The 20,138-nt window shown below is 39.2% G+C and overlaps 1 protein-coding gene across 1 annotated transcript in view; it reads right to left on the reverse strand.

Moving 5' to 3' along the window:
• Positions 1–471: 471 nt before the first annotated feature.
• Positions 472–20,138, reverse strand: part of LOC130219363 (mucin-2-like) — a 32,400-nt gene continuing 12,733 nt past the window's right edge. The window contains exons 15-43 of the mRNA XM_056451759.1: positions 19,465–19,591; positions 18,039–18,294; positions 17,904–17,956; positions 17,720–17,820; positions 17,484–17,635; positions 15,186–15,324; positions 14,991–15,095; positions 14,330–14,509; positions 13,978–14,217; positions 13,722–13,878; positions 13,464–13,592; positions 9,929–13,209; positions 9,610–9,784; positions 9,262–9,509; positions 8,993–9,176; positions 8,704–8,914; positions 8,444–8,619; positions 8,298–8,367; positions 7,664–7,764; positions 7,507–7,538; positions 6,384–6,561; positions 6,188–6,292; positions 6,016–6,056; positions 5,808–5,930; positions 5,623–5,718; positions 3,083–3,211; positions 2,952–2,991; positions 2,742–2,865; positions 472–873 (exon numbers count right to left, since the gene is read on the reverse strand). Of these exons, the coding sequence (XP_056307734.1) occupies positions 657–873; positions 2,742–2,865; positions 2,952–2,991; positions 3,083–3,211; positions 5,623–5,718; positions 5,808–5,930; positions 6,016–6,056; positions 6,188–6,292; positions 6,384–6,561; positions 7,507–7,538; positions 7,664–7,764; positions 8,298–8,367; positions 8,444–8,619; positions 8,704–8,914; positions 8,993–9,176; positions 9,262–9,509; positions 9,610–9,784; positions 9,929–13,209; positions 13,464–13,592; positions 13,722–13,878; positions 13,978–14,217; positions 14,330–14,509; positions 14,991–15,095; positions 15,186–15,324; positions 17,484–17,635; positions 17,720–17,820; positions 17,904–17,956; positions 18,039–18,294; positions 19,465–19,591 (7,170 nt within the window). The 3' untranslated portion in view covers positions 472–656. The remainder of the gene's footprint in view (positions 874–2,741; positions 2,866–2,951; positions 2,992–3,082; positions 3,212–5,622; positions 5,719–5,807; positions 5,931–6,015; positions 6,057–6,187; positions 6,293–6,383; positions 6,562–7,506; positions 7,539–7,663; positions 7,765–8,297; positions 8,368–8,443; positions 8,620–8,703; positions 8,915–8,992; positions 9,177–9,261; positions 9,510–9,609; positions 9,785–9,928; positions 13,210–13,463; positions 13,593–13,721; positions 13,879–13,977; positions 14,218–14,329; positions 14,510–14,990; positions 15,096–15,185; positions 15,325–17,483; positions 17,636–17,719; positions 17,821–17,903; positions 17,957–18,038; positions 18,295–19,464; positions 19,592–20,138) is intronic.

The following is a 20,138-nucleotide window of genomic DNA, read 5'->3' on the forward strand; positions in this document are numbered from 1 at the left end:
AATGGGAAGCTTTACAATATTATACAATATTTGTACATATACATTAGATTAGTCAGGACTGAAGCCAAATCTGGAGCTGAACTAACAAAATAACTTATGATAACGGTCCAAAAACTAGTACAGCCAAATTGATGTTATAGAAAAATATTAAATAAATTTAAAAGAAGCAAAAACATTAAAAATGTAGTTGAAATTTTATAGGTTGTAAACTTTTTTTGCAATATTTTGCTGGAAATTAATTGTATTATCTTTCAATTTCTAATTATGTTTGGTGACTAAAATATTATTTTAATACAGTATATCTGTTTAATAAATCTGTTTTTGTTTAAATGCATCAAAATACATTGCCTATATTTCACTGGGAAATGGATAAAAATATTCAGTTTCAAAATGGGGTGTACTCAATGCTGAGCACTGTACTGTGTGTCAAAATAAATCAACATTTCTAGTGCAACACTCAATACACATACATTTAGGTTTAAAATGCCTTTTTAATTGCTTTTAATTGCATGCAAGGAAAACAGTACACATTTATCCAACAAAGAAAAACAAACAAAGCTCTATAGATGAAGTTTAAGAAATGTTAAACATATAGCATGTGCAATTTTAAATTAGTTTCCGATCAAAGCTTCACTAAGATTTGTTTTGGGTCCTGTTCACGGAAATCTGACGCTACGTTTTCTTCTGCTGGTTTCAGCGAGTGTTTGGCTCACTTCCACTTCGTGACATTTAGTTCTGCTGCAGGAACACTCTTCAACATGGATGTATGTGTGGTTTATTATGTCTCCGTTTACACAAGCAAGATCGACTGTGCGATTACTTGAGCGTGTTGCCTGGCAACAGCTACAGGAGGACAATCCAGGATTAGCGTACCTATGTAAAGAGAAAGAAGAAAATGTTATATTTAAGAAAACATACTACAGGGCTCGAAATTAACGCACCCACCAATTATGAGCACCGTTAGTAAACGTTTTATATTAACAGATTTATTGCATTTGAAATCAACACTAATCAAAACTAACAAACAAACAAAAATGTGCATGTGCTCACCGGCACTGCACACACTGCTTGACATGAATGAGATGAACTGAGTTAACAATAATAACTGCTGTTCTCACGGGTGGTGTCTGATATTGCACAGATAATATTGACATATAACTTATTATTTGCACACGTCACCTTAATAGCAATAACAGTCTTTTCACGAGCTGCAATATTAGTTGCATCTTAGTGAATGCATGCTCTTTAGCGATGGTGAACGCGGTGCCAGTCGCACGACTGACAGCATCGTGATGATTAAATGGAGCATTAAATAATGTTAGAACATCTCGTGCTTAAAATGTGTAGATGTGGCAAACACTGTTACCTGCAAACTCCATCCCACCGGCTTTACAGTGAACGCTTTAGTCATTTTCATAGCGGACTTTAACCACTGGAGGTCTTTTATCCACTCTTCGAAAAGTGTAAATGCTGGATTAACATCCACTACATGATCACTAATCAGATGTGCCATTATTTGTAACTTTAAGTGGTTTCTAAAACTAAATCTGTCAGTGTTGTTTTCATTCTCTCGTATCCAGACCTTTACATTTTCGCGGATGTAGCTCTCTGTCATCGGAACTGAGTGATTGACAGCTGATATTACCCAATCTATTCGCGTTCTGTTCTAGCGCAGTGGGCCAATAAAAAGAGCTTGAAGGCAAGACAAGCATTGCGGGCTGTGTTTACTGCAGCAAGTTGACATGTCAACTGTTTTAAACCATTATTGAGCGCTGCGTTTGCCGTTTTTAGGTGCAAAGATGCATAATGTGTAAATGCCTCCTAAGTCACCGCATGTGGTGAACATTTTGCTGTAAAATGCACAACAACAATTTTATGCACTCGCACAAATGCTTCCAAATATATTTTGAGGTCGCAGAGATAAAATTGTGGGCGCCAATGCGACCAAAACACTGTACTATAACAATATAGCAAAACTAGTAATACTGTGATTTTTTTTCTTATTATTCATTCTTTTATTTTCTTTCAGCTTAGTCCCTTTATTTATCAGGGGTCGCCACAGCGGAATGAACCGCCAACTAATCCAGCATATGTTTTCCAAAGCGGAGGCCCTTCCAAGTGCAACCCAGTACTGGGAAACACCATAAACACTCATTCACACACATACACTACACTGTTAAACCCAACAGTCAACTTTATCAAATGAAATGAGTGTAGTTAACTCAAATTTGACTGCAAGTTAAATCTACTCATTTGAAGAGTTTTGAGCTCAGTGTTGAAGGTGATGAGTTAATTAAATACCTCATTACTTCAACTTAAATGGATTAAGTTCACAGTACTTTTATAGATTAGTTTAACTCAAATGGTTTGTATCAATCGTTTCCTCAAAACGGTTTTGAGTTGCCTTAACTTATTAGGTTTTTACAGTACTCAGTTGGTATGAGATAAATGTTTCTTCATTTATCGGGTTTTACTGTGCTCAAATAGCTTTGTTTACTCAAATGGAGTAAGTTCACAGTACTCATTAGGATTAGTTTTTGAACTTAAATGGTTTGCTGCAATTAGTTTCCTCAAATGGTTTGAGTTACCTTAACTTATTGGGCTTTACAGTGCACGGCCAATTTAGTTTACCCAATTCATCTATAGCACATGTCTTTGTACTGTGGGGAAACCGGAGCACCCGAAGGAAACCAACGTCAACACAGGGAGAACATGCAAACTCCACTACAATGCGCACTCACCTGCTAAAACTGTTGCAGTCTCCACCACAAAACGCCAGGTCCATTTTCTTCTCTGATTGACAGTCATTGTGCTTTATGAAATCTCGAATGGACTGTACTTGACATCCCTTAATTTGGTCCACACCTATATAGTGAACATACAGTCAAATTAATCATGCATTTGACTTAAATGAACAAAAAGCCAAATTGTTTTTTTTGGACTATACTCACAAACATGGCAGCAGCCATCAGCTGACACCTGAACAGTTCCCTGCAGAGTGAAACACAGAGGCAGAATGTCATGTGTGTCACCATAGTGAGTTAGTAAAACATGTACGTGTGTGTTTGTGTGATTTACTGACAGGCTGGCAGTTGGAAATGTTGAAAGGAGGACACTGGACTGTGTATTTGACAGCGATGAACTGTCCATTAACTTTACTGCATGTGATTTTGTCACAGCCCGGGTTTGAAGTGGGCAGAGAGGCTCCCTCCTGTGATTGAAAAGAGAAAATAAATAAGATTTCTCAGATTTCATGAAAAAAATACCTTTATTTGTGAAGATGAACTAACAGCCCCTTTCACACATCTAGACTTTTCTGGAGAATTTCTGGTAATTTTCTGTAAAGAGATCATGTGTGAACAGGCCCTTTTTAAAAAAAAGATATACAGTATATATACAGTTGAAGTCCCCTTGTATATTTTTTTTACCCCAATCTCTGTTTAACACTTTTCTAAACATCATAGTTTAATAACTCATTTCTAATAACTGATTTATTACTTAACTAGTTTAATTAGGCAAGTTAGAGCAATTGGGCAAGTCATTGCATGACAGTGGTTTGTTTTGTAAACAATCGGAAAAAAAATATTGCTGATAATTGCTAAGGATGCTAATAATATTGACCTTAAAATGGTTGTAAAAAAATTTAAACTGCTTTTATTCTAGCCAAAATAAAACAATAGGTCGAATCTAGCAGAAATACAGCAATAAACAAAATACGACTTTTTTAGAAGAAAAAATATTATAGGAAATACTTTTCCTAATTTCTTGCTCTGATAAACATAATTTGAGAAATATTGAAAAAAAAAAAAAAAAAAAAAAAAAAATATATATATATATATATATATATATATATATATATATATATATATATATATATATATATATATATATATATGTTATATATATATATATATATATATATATATATATATATATATATATATATATATATATATATATATATATATATTATTATATATATAATTTTGACTTCAACTGTATTTCGCCAAGTTTGCTTTGTCAATTTTCCGGAATGAAAAGTTGCAACTACCAACAAACGATTCAAATTCTGCACTGTGTGAACGCAGAAGGAAAATTGCCAGTATGAGCACATGCAAATTCAGAATGCGCTAACGAGTGACTTCTACTCCAGCCAATTAGAGCATTCCGACACAAAAGACACTTTCACATCTGTTCTGTTTAGAAAAAATAAAAGCTTTTGGATCCTTTGGCCAGACCAGGGGTGCACAATCTCGGTCCTGGAGGGCCGGTGACCTGCAGAGTTCAGCTCTAACTTGCCTCAACACACCTGCCAGGATGTGTCTAGCAAGCCCAGTAAGAGCTTGATTACCTGGCTTAGGTGTGTCTGATTGGGGTTAGAGGTAAACTATGCAGGACACCGGCCCTCCAGGACTGAGTTTGGGCACCCCTGGTGCAGACATATTTAGCTGCTGCTTCTTAATCAGACAACTCTTCCATGTTCCTTCTTAGTGTCAACCATGGAAAAAACTATGATTAAAATGCTTATGATAAGTTACAAAGAAGGTCTCACAAGCTGCAGCACATACCGAAACGTATCTCTCGACATGCAGAAGTGTTCTGTCCATATATCATAATTATTGAAGTTGTTCACAGTACTTTTTTCTATATATCCACAGAATTGCCCATGCTCATTGCAAAGACCTCTGTGTACTCAAATGTGTTAATATAACAGTTTTTAGCTGCATGTTGTGCTAGTGACAACATTTTTCTTCTAAAGTTCAGTTTGAAATACAAAAAAGAAAACCTTCATGTTTTAAAAACAACGCCCTTCATGTTTACAAGTGAAAAACACGGCCATTTCAAGAGTTCACACTTAGCTGATGATTGGTAATAAGATTGTTTGGCATGCTGTCTCGGAAAAGAGCTCTGAGCTTTTAAAATCCTTGAGCCCTGGGCTTCCTCCTGTTAGCAAGGTGTGAGGGAAGTTTGAGCTCAGGTAGCTCTCTATGAACTTACCTGACGTATTCATGGCTATTGACAGATATAGGGATGGCTAAAAAAAGATGAATGACTTACTAAGAGCTTGACTATGATGCTAATTTGGTATGTTTACTTAGGTTGTGTGTTTTTTGGACTGTGAAAGGAAACCGGAGAACCTGGGGGAAACCCACACAAGCACGGCGAGAACAAGCAAACTCCGCAAAGAAATGTTGACTGGTTCAGTAGGGACTTAAACCAGTGACATTCTTGCTGTGAGGCAACAGTGCTAATCACTGGGCCGCCATGTCATGAAAGGGGGATTCTTCAAGACGAATATACTAATTGGTGAATCATGTGTTAGCTAATGCGGGACCAGCTGTGGACAATCGTAAGCACGTGATCTTCTCGAGATTATAAATAAACTTTGCTAAGAGGTCATTTCTTGTTAATGATGTCAGAATTGATGTGAAAAGAGTTATTTTTATGAAACGCCTATTCAAAATTTGACCAGTAAAGTCGTTCCAGTAATTTTACGGATATTTACTGGTTTTACTGTGTGAAAGTGGCTAATGTCTAATGGATGTTATTGGAAATAAGGGTGAGTAAATGTCTTCTTTGGCAATACCTCAAGGTGTTAAAATGCTTCATGTTTGACCTCACCTGCAGAACATGATTGACGCCATCAATACTGACAACGCAGTGAGTTTGCACACACTTTCCACAGCAGTCACTAAAGTCATCAATATATTCATAACCCTGGCGAACATAATGAACATCAAATGAGGACAACGAAAATCACAATGGGTTCTGAAACAAGGTACACAGAAGCTTATTGTGCAACTTACAGGATCGCATTTCTCATTGCACTGCACAAATCCACATTTGATCTTGAAAAACTGTGATTTGGGATCCACATCCCAAGTACATTTGCATTCTTGGCAGTCAATGACCGGGATGGTGGTACCAGGCTGGGGAAAGTGATGGTATAGAGATTTTTAATCCTTGAATTTATCATTATTACATTACAAAAAAAAAACACTTAATTTCATTTACCTCATACTCTGTGTTTTTGTGGACACACACTTTCTTTGGCTCTAAAAGAAATAATAAAACAAAACTGCATTGGATATTCAAACAAGTGATACAGACCTAATTTATAATCAAAATAGACATAATATACAAAACAAACAAAAATATATATATGTAGGATTAAAATTAGCAATACCGCATTTAATTTCTGGACAGCATTTGCCTTCAGGAACGTCCAGGATTGGTGCATATCCAATATTACACTTCTTATCCAAAGGTGGACACATGCTGACATCACAATCTACATCACCAAACACAATGAGAGATGACTTAAGAAAAGGATGACGCAAACTTGAAGTTAATCTCTTTGAAAACTGTCAAACTTGACTTACTGCAGACTTGTTTGCTGCAGCACGGTTCCGAGGGATCGGTGTAGTTGACCAGCACAAAGCCAGGTTCAGTGCACACCTCAGGGTTTCCGCCAGGACAACTCTTGGGTTTACAGGTCACTGATTTGCTGGCCTTTTCACAGACACACTCCTCGCAGTTGTACTCGAAAACCTCATCAAACTGCCGTTAAAAACGAAGTGGATTAGGTTAAAAGTATTTTAAGGCCATGACTTACCAAGACAAATTAACAGAACTAGCGGTGATGAAAGCCGAAAAAGCTGTATTTATACATAACACAACATATTCAGGTGACTACTTATGAAAATAGCTGTCTATATCAATAGATATAAATCATGTTTATTCATAATTCAACATGAAAAACGAAGCAGTGCAATAGCATAACATCAGAACAGCTTTCTTTTTGTGCTATCTTGAATTCTTTGCACACTTTCATTACTTTTGATTCTATTGGCTAAACCAACCAATCAGAGAGATCTTAAGGATTACCAATTACCAATGTAACACTGGTTATAGCTAACATGTGGAAAAATCTACAAAAGCTAGCCTGTCAGACAATTACTGGAGGATCAATGTTGGCCAATGTGGTCAAATGAGAGGTGATATTTGGTCTAATGTTAAGAAAATATCTGTTTGCACACGAACAAGAGAAACACAATGTAAAATGATAGATAGACTCCATATCTCTCCTAACTGCAGACATCTTCTTTAACCCTTCTACGTGTTGTAAACATGTTAAACTGATGTAGGTGCCATACACATGTTGTATGTATGGTATTGGTCTTTGGTGCTAGGGCAAATGAAACAGATCTTTAAAGGTGCTGTATGTAAGTTTTTGACTCTTTTAAAGCATAAAAATACCATAATATGTTTGCAGATATTTAAGAAACATGCCAAGTGAACATATTGTTTATCTGAAAAACAATGCCTAAGTCAGATATTCTGCTTTGAAAATGTGCTTTACGTGCCGCAACGTCTGTCTTTGTTTTGGTCCCTTTAACCCGTCCAATGCTAGTTTAGCCAATTATTTTTCAGCACCCTTGGTTTCCTTGGTGGAAAACAGCGTATAATATAGTTAAACTGAATAGCTTTTAAAAAACGCCATACCTCACGTGGTGTCCCAGAGGCATCCATGCATCCTAATAAGCAAAAAGGGGAGAGAATAATCATACTAATATATTTCTTTAAAAGACATGCAAGATGTCAAAGCCACACTCCATTTTAATGCCTACTCATTCACACACTTGACTCAGATTCTTCTTACCGCATTTGCTGACACAGATTCCTGAGTCCTTGTTGAAGAGCAGTGTGCCTTCAGGACAGAAGCAGCCCTCTGTGGGCACTGTAATGGTTCTCTGTTCAGGTCTGTAAAATATATCCTTTTTATTATATGCTTTCATTATCCCTTCCCATTAAATCTGCAAGAAATGCTGTGTTAACTCTAAACCTATATTCAAGAGTTCACACGTAGCTGATGATTGATAAATGAGAGCGGGTTTGGCATGCTGTCCTGGGAGAGAGCCCTGAGCTCGAGAGATCCTCGAAGCCGGGGCTCCCTCCCATTTTATCGGGTGAGAGGGAAGTATGAGCTCAGATAGGTCTCAAGAGCTCCCCCTATTTAATTAAGAAAGAGGGTAAAGAGTGAGGGTGGATTGAGGACTCTTCAAGATGAAAATGTTAAGCTAAGGAAATCTGGCTATTTATATGTTTTCGAATTTATCTGATTGGTGTATCGTGTGATACACCCATCGTGGTCAATCATAAGCAAATGATCCTCTTAAAAATTTGTTTATATATAACCTCTGCTAATCGTGCTAATAATTTGTGATACCTAACAAGTACCAAGCTTCCATTTGATAAATCTAAATTATTTTTGAAATGTAAATAAATGAGCATACATATCGTCACAGCTTGGTGGCTCAGCAGGACCACAAGGATTGAAGACTTTATCTTCTGTGCATTCAATATCTGAGAAAGAAAAGGAAACACAATTAATATCTAAACCTTCCAATGATGTAAAACTTAAACTGTTTTTATAACCTACTGCAAAGGTTAGTGTAATTCCTCCAGTGTACGCAGATGCCTAACTGAGAGCAAGACCTTGCGTAACTCTGCAAACTGGTACACACAACAGTAGGGTTGCTCATATGGCAACTATCATATTCACATCCCATAAAGAAGTTGTCAGGGGACACATGAGCATGGCACGCTTCAAACAACCTGAGAAAGATAGCAGTAGTATGTATCACTTTGGAAGATATGCATATTGAAATTTATAACAATAACACACAGAAATCAACTTACTCGCTACCAAGGAGGAAGCAGTCAGGATGGGCCTTGCATGGCTTAGGTGTAGGTTTGATATCACCTCCAACAGTTGGCAATGCAGTTGGTGGAGTACACATTTCATCATTTACACCACTGGCTGCCCAATAATCTGCCATCACTGAACAGTCGTCCACCAAGATCCCTCCAGGGATCATGCAGTCATCAGCCTTGTTGTTGTTGCATGTTCCTTAGTAAAATATTTTCGGTAATCAGTTAGATGGACAGAGCATGATAGCAAACCTCTACCATCCAAATTGTTACTTACCACAGTGACCTTGTGTGTTGTTTCCAAAATGCTGGAATGGCAGGTTGATGCTAAAGCCAGTGGCTCCAAATGATACATCAACATTGAGCTGTGGAATACTTAGGAACAGGTCTAAACTTGAGCTTACAACCCTCACACCATTGTGAGCATATGGTAGCGTTAACAGAACATCGCCCATCAGAGCCTGTTAGGACAGGAGATGACAATAAGACACTTTTAGGATACTCAGAGTAGGAAGTAATCCTGGTAAAGTAGTCCAAAACACTCACCTCTAGGTCTGCACCTCCGAAAAAATTGTGATTTTTAAGTGTAATGACTTGATTGTTGTAAGAAACAATAATGGATCTAGGACAGGATACATGCTCAATAGGGTCACAGAAGACATTGTCAATGTAAATCGTCAAGTGGTATTGAGGCCTAATTTCCTCCATTAATATATAAGTGCAGTTTCCTTGGTAACTGTAGAAGAGTCCATCAAATGTGATGTAATGTGGGTCACCCCAGCCTTCACAGAAGCCTACGGTTAAAAGAAGAATAAAATTAAGCACATTGTGCTGTAAGGACATTGCTGTTGTTAATTGTAATGGTTGCAAGAATGTGAAGATTGGTTTACTTACAGTCACATGTGTAATACTGGCAACAGTAGTGCTCATCATAGACAAGCACTGGATTTTTGCCATTTTCACAGGTAATATTCTGAAGTGGAGGGCATTCAAATGGAATAATTTCGATGATGTTGTCTTCTATGCATCTAGCCATAGTGCAGTTACACAAGATGAAGGTCTCATTTGTCTGGTGATGAAGAAATTAGTAGAACATTTAGCAATATCAATCTCATGTTGTTTCTTAGAATATTTAAATAGCATCATGGATACTGATAACAGTAGTTACAGCACTAAAATGTTACAACTTGAAAGAAAGAATATAGAATTGTACGTTTTTGTCCCATTCAGGGCAGTCGTAGTGTGGAGTTGGTGTAGGGGTTGGTGAAGTGGTGGTCCCTGGTGTTGTTGTAGTAAACTTTGTAGTAGTTGTTGGGACAGGTGATGTGGTTGATTCTGTTGTAGTAGGCTTTGTGGTAGTTGTTGGTATAAGGGTTGTCGAAGTAGGAGATTCTGTTGTTGCTGTATCTACAACAACCGGTTGTGTTATATGTGGTGTTGTTTCTTTTGTTACAGGACTTATTGTTTCATGTGTTGATCCAGGGGGTGGAGTTGACAGCGTAGATGATGTGGTAGGTTCTGGTGTTGTTGTAGGTGGCTCTGTGGTAGTTGTAGGTATAGGGGTAGTTGTAGGTGGCTTTGGTGGCTCTGTAGTAGTTGTCGGTACAGGAGTAGTTGTAGGTGACACTGTGGTAGTTGTAGGTACAGGGGTAGTTGTGGTAGGTTCTTGTGTTGTTGTAGGTAGCTCTGTGGTAGTTGTCGGTATAGGGGTAGTTGTAGGTGGCTTTGGAGGCTCTGTGGTAGTTGTAGGTACAGGGGTGGTTGTGGTAGGTTCTGGCGTTGTTGGTGGCTCTGTGGTAGTTGTAGGTGGCTTTGGAGGCTCTGTGGTAGTTGTAGGTACAGGGGTGGTTGTGGTAGGTTCTGGTGTTGTTGTTGGTGGCTCTGTGGTAGTTGTCGGTATAGGGGTAGTTGTAGGTGGCTTTGGAGGCTCTGTGGTAGTTGTTGGTACAGGAGTAGTTGTAGGTGGCTCTGTGGTAGTTGTAGGTATTGGGGTGGTTGTGGTAGGTTCTGGTGTTGATGTAGGTGGCTCTGGGGTAGTTGTCGGTACAGGGGTAGTTGTAGGTGGCTTTGGGTGCCCTGTGGTACTTGTCGGTACAGGAGTAGTAGTAGGTTCTGGTGTTGTTGTAGGTGGTTCTGTGGTAGATGTTGGTATAGGAGTAGTTGTAGGTGGCTTTGGTGGCTCTGTGGTAGTTGTAGGTACAGGGGTGGTTGTGGTAGGTTCTGGTGTTGTTGTTGGTGGCTCTGTGGTAGTTGTCGGTATAGGGGTAGTTGTAGGTGGCTTTGGAGGCTCTGTGGTAGTTGTTGGTACAGGAGTAGTTGTAGGTGGCTCTGTGGTAGTTGTAGGTATTGGGGTGGTTGTGGTAGGTTCTGGTGTTGTTGTAGGTGGCTCTGTGGTAGTTGTCGGTATAGGGGTAGTTGTAGGTGGCTTTGGAGGCTCTGTGGTAGTTGTTGGTACAGGAGTAGTTGTAGGTGGCTCTGTGGTAGTTGTAGGTATTGGGGTGGTTGTGGTAGGTTCTGGTGTTGTTGTAGGTGGCTCTGTAGTAGTTGTCGGTATAGGGGTAGTTGTAGGTGGCTTTGGAGGCTCTGTGGTAGTTGTTGGTACAGGAGTAGTTGTAGGTGGCTCTGTGGTAGTTGTAGGTATTGGGGTGGTTGTGGTAGGTTCTGGTGTTGTTGTAGGTGGTTCTGTGGTAGTTGTCGGTATAGGGGTAGTTGTAGGTGGCTTTGGTGGCTGTGTGGTAGTTGTCGGTACAGGAGTAGTTGTAGGTTCTGGTGTTGTTGTAGGTGGTTCTGTTGTAGTTGTCGGTATAGGAGTAGTTGTAGGTGGCCTTGGTGGCTCTGTGGTAGTTGTAGGTACAGGAGTGGTTGTGGTAGGTTCTGGTGTTGTTGTTGGTGGCTCTGTAGTAGTTGTCGGTATAGGGGTAGTTGTAGGTGGCTTTGGAGGCTCTGTGGTAGTTGTCAGTACAGGAGTAGTTGTAGGTGGCTCTGTGGTAGTTGTAGGTATTGGGGTGGTTGTGGTAGGTTCTGGTGTTGTTGTAGGTGGCTCTGTGGTAGTTGTTGGTATAGGGGTAGTTGTAGGTGGCTTTGGTGGCTCTGTGGTAGTTGTAGGTACAGGGGTGGTTGTGGTAAGTTCTGGTGTTGTTGTAGGTGGCTCTGTGGTAGTTGTTGGTATAGGGGTAGTTGTAGGTGGCTTTGGTGGCTCTGTGGTAGTTGTAGGTACAGGGGTGGTTGTGGTAGGTTCTGGTGTTGTTGTAGGTGGCTCTGTGGTAGTTGTTGGTATAGGAGTAGTTGTAGGTGGCTTTGGTGGCTCTGTGGTAGTTGTCGGTACAGGGGTAGTTGTGGTAGGTTCTGGTGTTGTTGTAGGTGGTTCTGTGGTAGTTGTAGGTACAGGCGTAGTTGTGGTAGGTTCTGGTGTTGTTGTAGGTGACTCTGTGGTAGTTGTCGGTACAGGGGTAGTTGTGGTAGGCTCTGGTGTTGTTGTAGGTGGCTCTGTGGTAGTTGTCGGTACAGGGGTAGTTGTAGTAAGTTCTGGTGTTGTTGTAGGTGGCTCTGTGGTAGTTGTCGGTATTGGGGTAGTTGTAGGCGGCTTTGTGGTAGTTGTCGGTATAGGGGTAGTTGTGGTAGGTTCTGGTGTTGTTGTAGGTGGCACTGTGGCAGTTGTGGTAGGTTCTGGTGTTGTAGATGGCTGTGTGGTAGTTGTTGGTACAGGGGTAGGTGATGTTGTAAATTCTGTTGTTGTTGATCCACAATCGTAACAGCAGTAAACTCTTATTTCATAGTCAAAACATTTATAGGGGCGGAATTTCTGTTCATCCTTTTTACACACCAATCCATAAGAAACATTGCACTGTACAACCTGTTTTGTTTCATGAATATAATCTTCAAAACTCATGCCAGGTGTGGCCGCTACACCCCTACATTCAATATCTTCTGGCTGTTCACAGATCTCTCCTCCACTTGCTGCAATATTTTTATAAGTCTCTTCGTCATTCCCTCCTCCTAATGCAGGATTATACACATTAAACCAGTCAGACCATTCACATATTATACAAGGTGATGTAGATGGTATAGGCATAGTTGTTGTAGGTACTGGTGTTGTTGTAGGTGGTATTGTGGTAGTTGTAGTAGGTACTGGGGTTGTTGTAGGTGGTATTGTGGTAGTTGTTGGTATAGGGGTAGTTGTGGTAAGTACTGGTGTTGTTGTAGGTGGAACTGGAGTAGTTGTGGTAGGTACTGGTGTTGTTGTAGGTGGTATTGTAGTAGTTGTGGGTACTGGGGTAGTTGTGGTAGGTACTGGTGTTGTTGTAGGTGGTACAGGGGTAGTTGTGGTAGGCACTGGTGTTGTTGTAGGTGGTTTTGTGGTAGTTGTTGGTATTGGGGTAGTTGTGGTAGGTTCTGGTGTTGTTGTTGGTGGAGGTGGCGTAGGACACTCTTCCACACAGATCTGATTTTTTTCATCAAATATAGGCTTATCCTCTGGACATTCTGGATAACATCCTGCAAAATGTATATTGTATGTTAGTAGTGGTCAACTGGTGGATCATCCTCTCATTTAATTTATGACTTACAAGCTTAATAATTTTACAAAGAAACAATAGCAAAATTCAGCAAAAATGTTATTCATAATGGTTTCCTCATCTCTAATCTCTAATCTCAGTTTACCACTAGTTATACTGCAAGAATTATTAATAGCTGATGTTTGTACATTCAAATTTAAAAAAGAATCAGGTGTACACTGAATGGCAGCTCACCTTCCAGGTTGGGTAAAGTGTTGTTGCAGATACCATCAGGGTTGAGACATGTTTTGTAGCAAGGTGTATGACAAGGACTGTAATGCCATGTGCATTCTCCTGGTTCATTGTAGTAGTCACAGTACACAGCTGACAGGGAAACATGAATGCAAGTATAAAAATGATCAAACAAATTAAAATTACAGTAATTTGCCAAAAGAAATAAACACTCATGCTTGGCTGAAAATCTAGATCTGCACTAGAATTGAAGATCCTTACGGCAGATCTCAGGAGTTCTCCAGACAACACAAACACCGGCCTCATTGCAGGCTTGAGCATAAGCTGCCACAGCCGTACAGAAGCATTCGCAATCTCCACCAGTGTCGCATGAACATGAGTCCTTCACACAGTTCTCATAATATGGATTTGGATCCACCTGTAGGAACAAACCTTTACTTACTTAAGAAATATTTAGCTGGATTCTTATACCACATTACAGGAAATTTTGTATTAACCCAAAAGGCTCCATATATACCTTGCTATGGCAGTCTTTAAATGTAACTTCCTTTATGATGCTACACTGTATTTTTGCCCATGTTTCTCGATTGGGAGTTTGAGAGCATGGGTCAAAATCTGGTTCTGCATCAGGGCAAGTGCTTAACACTTTCCAGCTGTCAACAAACTCCATTATGTTTGTAGTTGGTAAGTTTCCTTGAGTGGTAAAATCATCTTTTCCATTTCCATTGAAATTTCCACACAAGCCACAAACATCATCCTATGAAAACACAACAGCATGCTCAGGTTGCATTACATTCCAATGACTGTTGGATTTGTAAATTGTGCAGAAGTGTCAGCTAAAAACATTGCAGATTGAGATGTAAATTTACCATGTGCTGAGGTTGCAGAATGATCCGGACAGTGGTTTTGCGATCCCACAATACTGTCAGTCCAATGGCAGCATCAATGACAAGGTACATGCCAACGTTTCTCTCATTGTACTTAATATTCGGACCAGTTCCGATATCAGTGGCTGTTACAGTCCCATCAGAAAGCAGCAGCCAAGTCCTCTGTGTGGGAGAGAAGTGAGAAGAAAAACTAAAATTATACTGTATGGCATATTATTGAGGAGTCATGGAAAAGTTGTAGCACAAAACTGTATAGCATACCTGACTGACATACACTTTATATACATCAAATTTTAAATAGTGGAAGACCAGGGGTGCCCAAACTCAGTCCTGGGGAGCCGGTGTCCTGCATAGTTTAGCTCCAACTTCCTTCAACACACCTGCCTGGACGTTTCTAGTATACCTACAAAGAGCTTGATTAGCTGGTTCAGGTGTGTCTAATTGGGGTTGGAACTAAATTCCCTCCAGGACTTGAGTTTGGGCACCTCTGGTGGAAGACCTTTCCTAACCTTTTACATTAAAAATGATCATAGTCTTATAGCATATTAATGTGACTGCTTTGGTGTTTTAGTTTTCTATTTACTCTAAATGTACCAATAAAGGTAAAACTATTATGCCAAGAGACCCACACATGTGGCCTTACCCCCAAAAGGATCCCAACAGCCTTTGAGCAAGTAGTTCCTGTTGTTCCGCAAGGCATATTTTCGGTGATCACATGAAAATTACCAGTTTTATTCCCACACTTGTTCTGCAAAACAAGAGAATGTGACCCTTTGCCTCCTGAAATATACGTTTAATTAAATTGAAATGGTGACGCAGTACTACAGTGTGCACTTACCTGAGCTGCTATATAACTGCAGTCTCCCCTGAAGCCGAATCTTTGCTGATCGAATGTTTTATAATGTCCACTGCCATATATTGTGCAAATTCCTGGACACTTCTTTTGTGAACATAACCAATTTCCCCTTCGACAAATGCTGTAAATATTAAAGTAGACGCAAATCTTGTTTTATTGCACAGTTTTGTACTACAGGCAATGAAACGTGAAGTAGTGCATTCAGAGTGCACAGAGTTTTCATTTTTATAAAACATTTAATGCAGGGTTATTATTTTAGAAATAAAACTAATTATTTCAGTCACTTAAAAAAGATCTTGTATTATTATTGCTGAATGATATCTCTCAATTTCCCCTAAATGCAAAGGTCCGTAAATTTTGGTTAGCTGCTTCAACTGCTACAAAGAAAATGTTGGTACAGACGTGAAAACCCCCTCATGATCTTTCTGTTAAGCATTGGTTGCATTCACCATTGGAAATACTGTACCTAGAATGGTAATCAGATTGGATCAACCATGCTAAACTGGATATTTTGTGGTGTGGAAAATCTATATATGGGACATCAAAAAAAGCTTAGACACTTAACCCTCACCTGATACTATGAAAGTCAAATTTAATGTAATTTATTTACTTGCTTGGTCTAAACTACAGTTATCCTGTGTTTCCTGATGTGCATATAATGGGATGAGGGATATATAATAGCTGTTAAAAGTACTTTTCTATCTAACTGTAAAAAAAATGTATATATTCATTTTGGAAATAAAAACTTAATTACAAAAAAGACTTAAAATAACAAGACTTAAAATGTAATTGTACAAATAATGAAAAATTTACATTATTTCAACTAGTTTCAATATTTTGTAGTTTTCATATGGTCCAATTTTAAATAAATAAAATACCAAAAACAACTAATATGACAAGGACTAAAAAAATTAAAAACACTAAGGGCTCTATTTTAGCGATCTAGGCGCAAAATCTGAAGCGCAGGGTGCAAAAGCATTAAGGGCGTGTCGGAATTCACTTTCACGCTATTTTAAGGACAGATAAATTGGGTCTGCGCCCTGGTGCATGGTCTAACAGCATTGTGCTTATTCTCTTAAGGGGTTATGACTGTGTTTTAAGCATAACGTGCATTAAACCAATCAGAGTCTCATCTCTCAATCCCTTTAAGATTCAGTTGCTCACACCATGCTGCACTTAATAATAATAATAATAATAATAATTCCTTACATTTATATAACGCTTTTCTAGACATGCTTTACACATTGAGGGGAATCTTTTCATCCACCACCAGTATGTAGCATCCACCTGGATGACGCGAAGGCAGCCATATTGCACCAGACCACACACCACAAACCAGCTGATTGGTGGAGAGGAGACAGAGTGATGAAGCCAATTAGGAAATGGGGATGGTTAAGAGGCTATGATGGACAGAGGCCAGTGGGCAAATTTGGCCAGGATGCCGGGGATTGCAATTTACATGGCGGACTTGTAAGTGGAAAAACTGAATGCTTTCAGTTGGAACAGTGGAAACTCACTCCACTGAAGACATCCATTAGCCTTCATATTTAATTTTGTTTGTCAAGCGCAAAGATTTGTTTCAAAACTGTTTCTAAAGTCAGGTTTAATTTACACCAAACGAAGTGTGGTCAAAAAAACTGTTAACCCAAAACACACGATTATATTGTGTATATCCAAACACACGTCCTATTCTTATGTCCCATATGGTGATGTATACGTCTCTGAGACCCGACAGGCGGACAAATATAAATGAGTTTTTATTAAAACAAATATAAAAATGCATATATTAAATATTCCTACTAAGAAAATAATTTTTTTTTGTGATATTTTAATCATTTAATTTTTTTTCATATGTAAAGATCTTTGTTTATCGCTGTACATCCTGTGTGTATTAAGCAGTGTGTAAGCATTAGAACCTACATAGGCGCATAACTAACGCGCTCTATGCTGGACTTAAGACCAGCCTTTAGTTGGTCAATACGCGGTCCGTTTCAGTTCCTCAAAATAGAAACGTGCCAACAATGCACCTAAACACACCTCCTTAATAGACCAGCACAGCCATGAGTCCACAAAGGGGATCAAATGGATTTGCTATTTAAATAACGTAACCCAAAACGTGAAAATTACATTTGTGCTGGTCTGAAAATAGCAACAAATTGCACCCTACTCGCCTTGCGCCTTATTGCACTGAGTGTATGGTAGGGCCCTAAAACTTTAACTTAAAAATAAATAGTATAAGTATTTTATAGGTATACTTATAAAAAATAAAACAATACGCACCATTTATTACAATCTTTAACAATCACTGATCCTGGTGCATAATACTGTCCATCATGTTTACATGGGCAGTTGTACGGTTGAACGCAGTGCCCTCTGCCATCATCCAGTAGACCAAAAGGACACTGGCAGCCAGACTGACAGTCTAGAGAGAACTAGAAAAAGGGAAGCAAATGCATCATGTACAAGCACTATGTTGTTACCCACACTAATAAGCCTATCAGACAATATGGACTCACACAGTCAACTTCTTGATGCGAACAAGTCTTTGCACATTCCAAGCCATATTCTTCTGGGCCTGCTGTACTGCAATTGAAGAACACCTTTGGAGAGGAGCATCCTGCAAAAGATATCAGATGTAAATTGTTAAACCAAAAGTATACCAATATAACCTATGGAGAACATAAAAGTAATTTTTCATACCCAGAATTTGGGTTTTCCAGGATCGACAATGGAATTTTCCATTCATGCAAACACTGGACAGAGAAATAAGATCAAACTCTATACATCTCATAGCTTGTACAGTTTGTATATCTAAAATGCTTATACTGATCTTACCAGTGTTCGTCCCTAATAGTGAGAGACTTTCCAGGATGGATCTTCTGCCCGTTGTGGTAACATGGACATTTTTCCATAGGTACACAAAGATTATTCTCATCTTGGTACAGTCCATCTGGACATGCGCATCCGTCAACGGGAACGAAGTCAACATTGCAGCTCTGGCGCTCGGAGGCGAGAGAAACACAGGTACGCTGACAGCTCTGCAGCTCATAAGAGTAGCTCTGTGAGGCTGGGCAATCCTTTATATACTTGTCTGTGGGAAGAAATCCAAAATGAGCATTTTAGTAATTCAAAACTTTTGATCCTGAAATATGGCAATCTCACCCTTGAGCATTTTTTTAACATAAAATTAAAAGTAAACTGTAACCATATCATGATCGTTACCACAGAATCAAGCAGACCAACTTACTTGCATCTATTAGTAACAAACTAGTGTTGTCAACTAAATCAGGCCCAATCCCAATTCTACCCCGTAACACTTGGGACACCCCTACCCCTTCACGTAAATGTGCAAAACAAGGGGTAGGGGTGTCCCAATTCTCTTTAGCTTAGTTTAGCTTAGGCGTAGGGCTAAGGGGAAGTGCTAGATACCCCTTGAAACAGAGATTTTTCCAGACTACACTCAAAACCAAGGAGTACAAAAAATCTTCCCAGAATACACCAACAGCAGCATGACTGCATACGGAAGTCAGGAGATGCACAAATTAGTATTTTTTGTCATTATTACGACAAACAAGCACATGTTTTATTACATTCATTATGGCGTTTGTGTTTTAGCGTCATGCTTTTTAAAAGAAAAATGCTAAAATAAAAGCCACTAAATTTGGCTATCTATAATCCATAATAATAACTCCTGTATAGCAGTCCCACAACATTCTGTGACTCGATGACACTCGAATACCCTGTCTAGCAGCTGGGAATGAGCTTTTTACAGTGTCTGCTATTATGTTCATGTTGTTTTCAGTGTGTTTACATAGATGAATAGGGCCACTGTGTAAATGCGTATAGTTATATAGTATAGTTACGATCTTATTGCCACATTAGATTGTTATGATAACATGATATTGTTGCCTTCAGTGATTTCCTGAAGAAAAATACCAAAAAATAACACAACTGGAATAACTACAGCAGTCACCATCGTCTTATCTCATATGAAGTAGGAGATCGCAATGACATACTGTATGATGACGTGTGCAGGTGTTGTAGTGCTGTTCCAATTCTTAGGCGTAAATTTTGAAGCCCTTTCCCTTCACACTCTGTTTTAAGAACCAAGAGGAAGGGGAAGGGCTAGGGGTACAAAAATAGAATTGGGATTGGGCCTAAATGTCACAATGCTTTTAAATAAACATTTCACATTTTTGTTAAACTTTTCTCTCTCACACCTCCATCTTTCAACCAAATCCACAGGTTTCAGCCATCTTACCGCACACAATTTCTCTCCAGCCTTCGAGGATTACACCTTTAGCCGCACAGGCCCGGGCATATGAGGAGAAAACCGTACACAGACAGTCCTCACTCTTCTCACAGGTACAGCTGGAGTACTTGCATCTCTGAAAGAACATTAATGTGTTGTCCCTGCTTATTGTGGAGTATTGTGGATATATTGTACAGTACATTCCCTATTAGTGGTATACGATTCATGACTTTACAATTGGACATTTGATATCAATTTGTGAATAATTTTTAATGTTCTTTTTACTAGAAACCATAATATCTAGTTATGTGAAGAAACAAATATGTGCTTTATTACAGACTGAATGGAGTAAATTGTGAACAAAAAACATTGTGTGAACAATCACCGTGATCTGTTAGTGATGTCTTGTTTATTGGACTGAGAAGATTTTTTCATTATCAGACAAACCTTATTTCAACCCAGGCTCATTCTGAAAACGTAGTCCCGCGAATATTTCTGGAGAATGTGAAATACGTCCTGGGAGGTAAGTATTTTTGCAGTTTTTGTTTTCGCAAATCCGTGAGAGGCTGCTGTGTGCGCTTTTTCGCAACTCAAATGCCTCTCGCGAGTGCCGTTCGTGCCTGTGCTGTTCTCGCGTGAACCCACCAGAGGCTGCTGTCGACCGACTGAATGACCGGCCTATA

Source organism: Danio aesculapii, chromosome 25 (assembly GCF_903798145.1).
Source record: "Danio aesculapii chromosome 25, fDanAes4.1, whole genome shotgun sequence".
Lineage (NCBI taxonomy): Eukaryota > Metazoa > Chordata > Actinopteri > Cypriniformes > Danionidae > Danio > Danio aesculapii.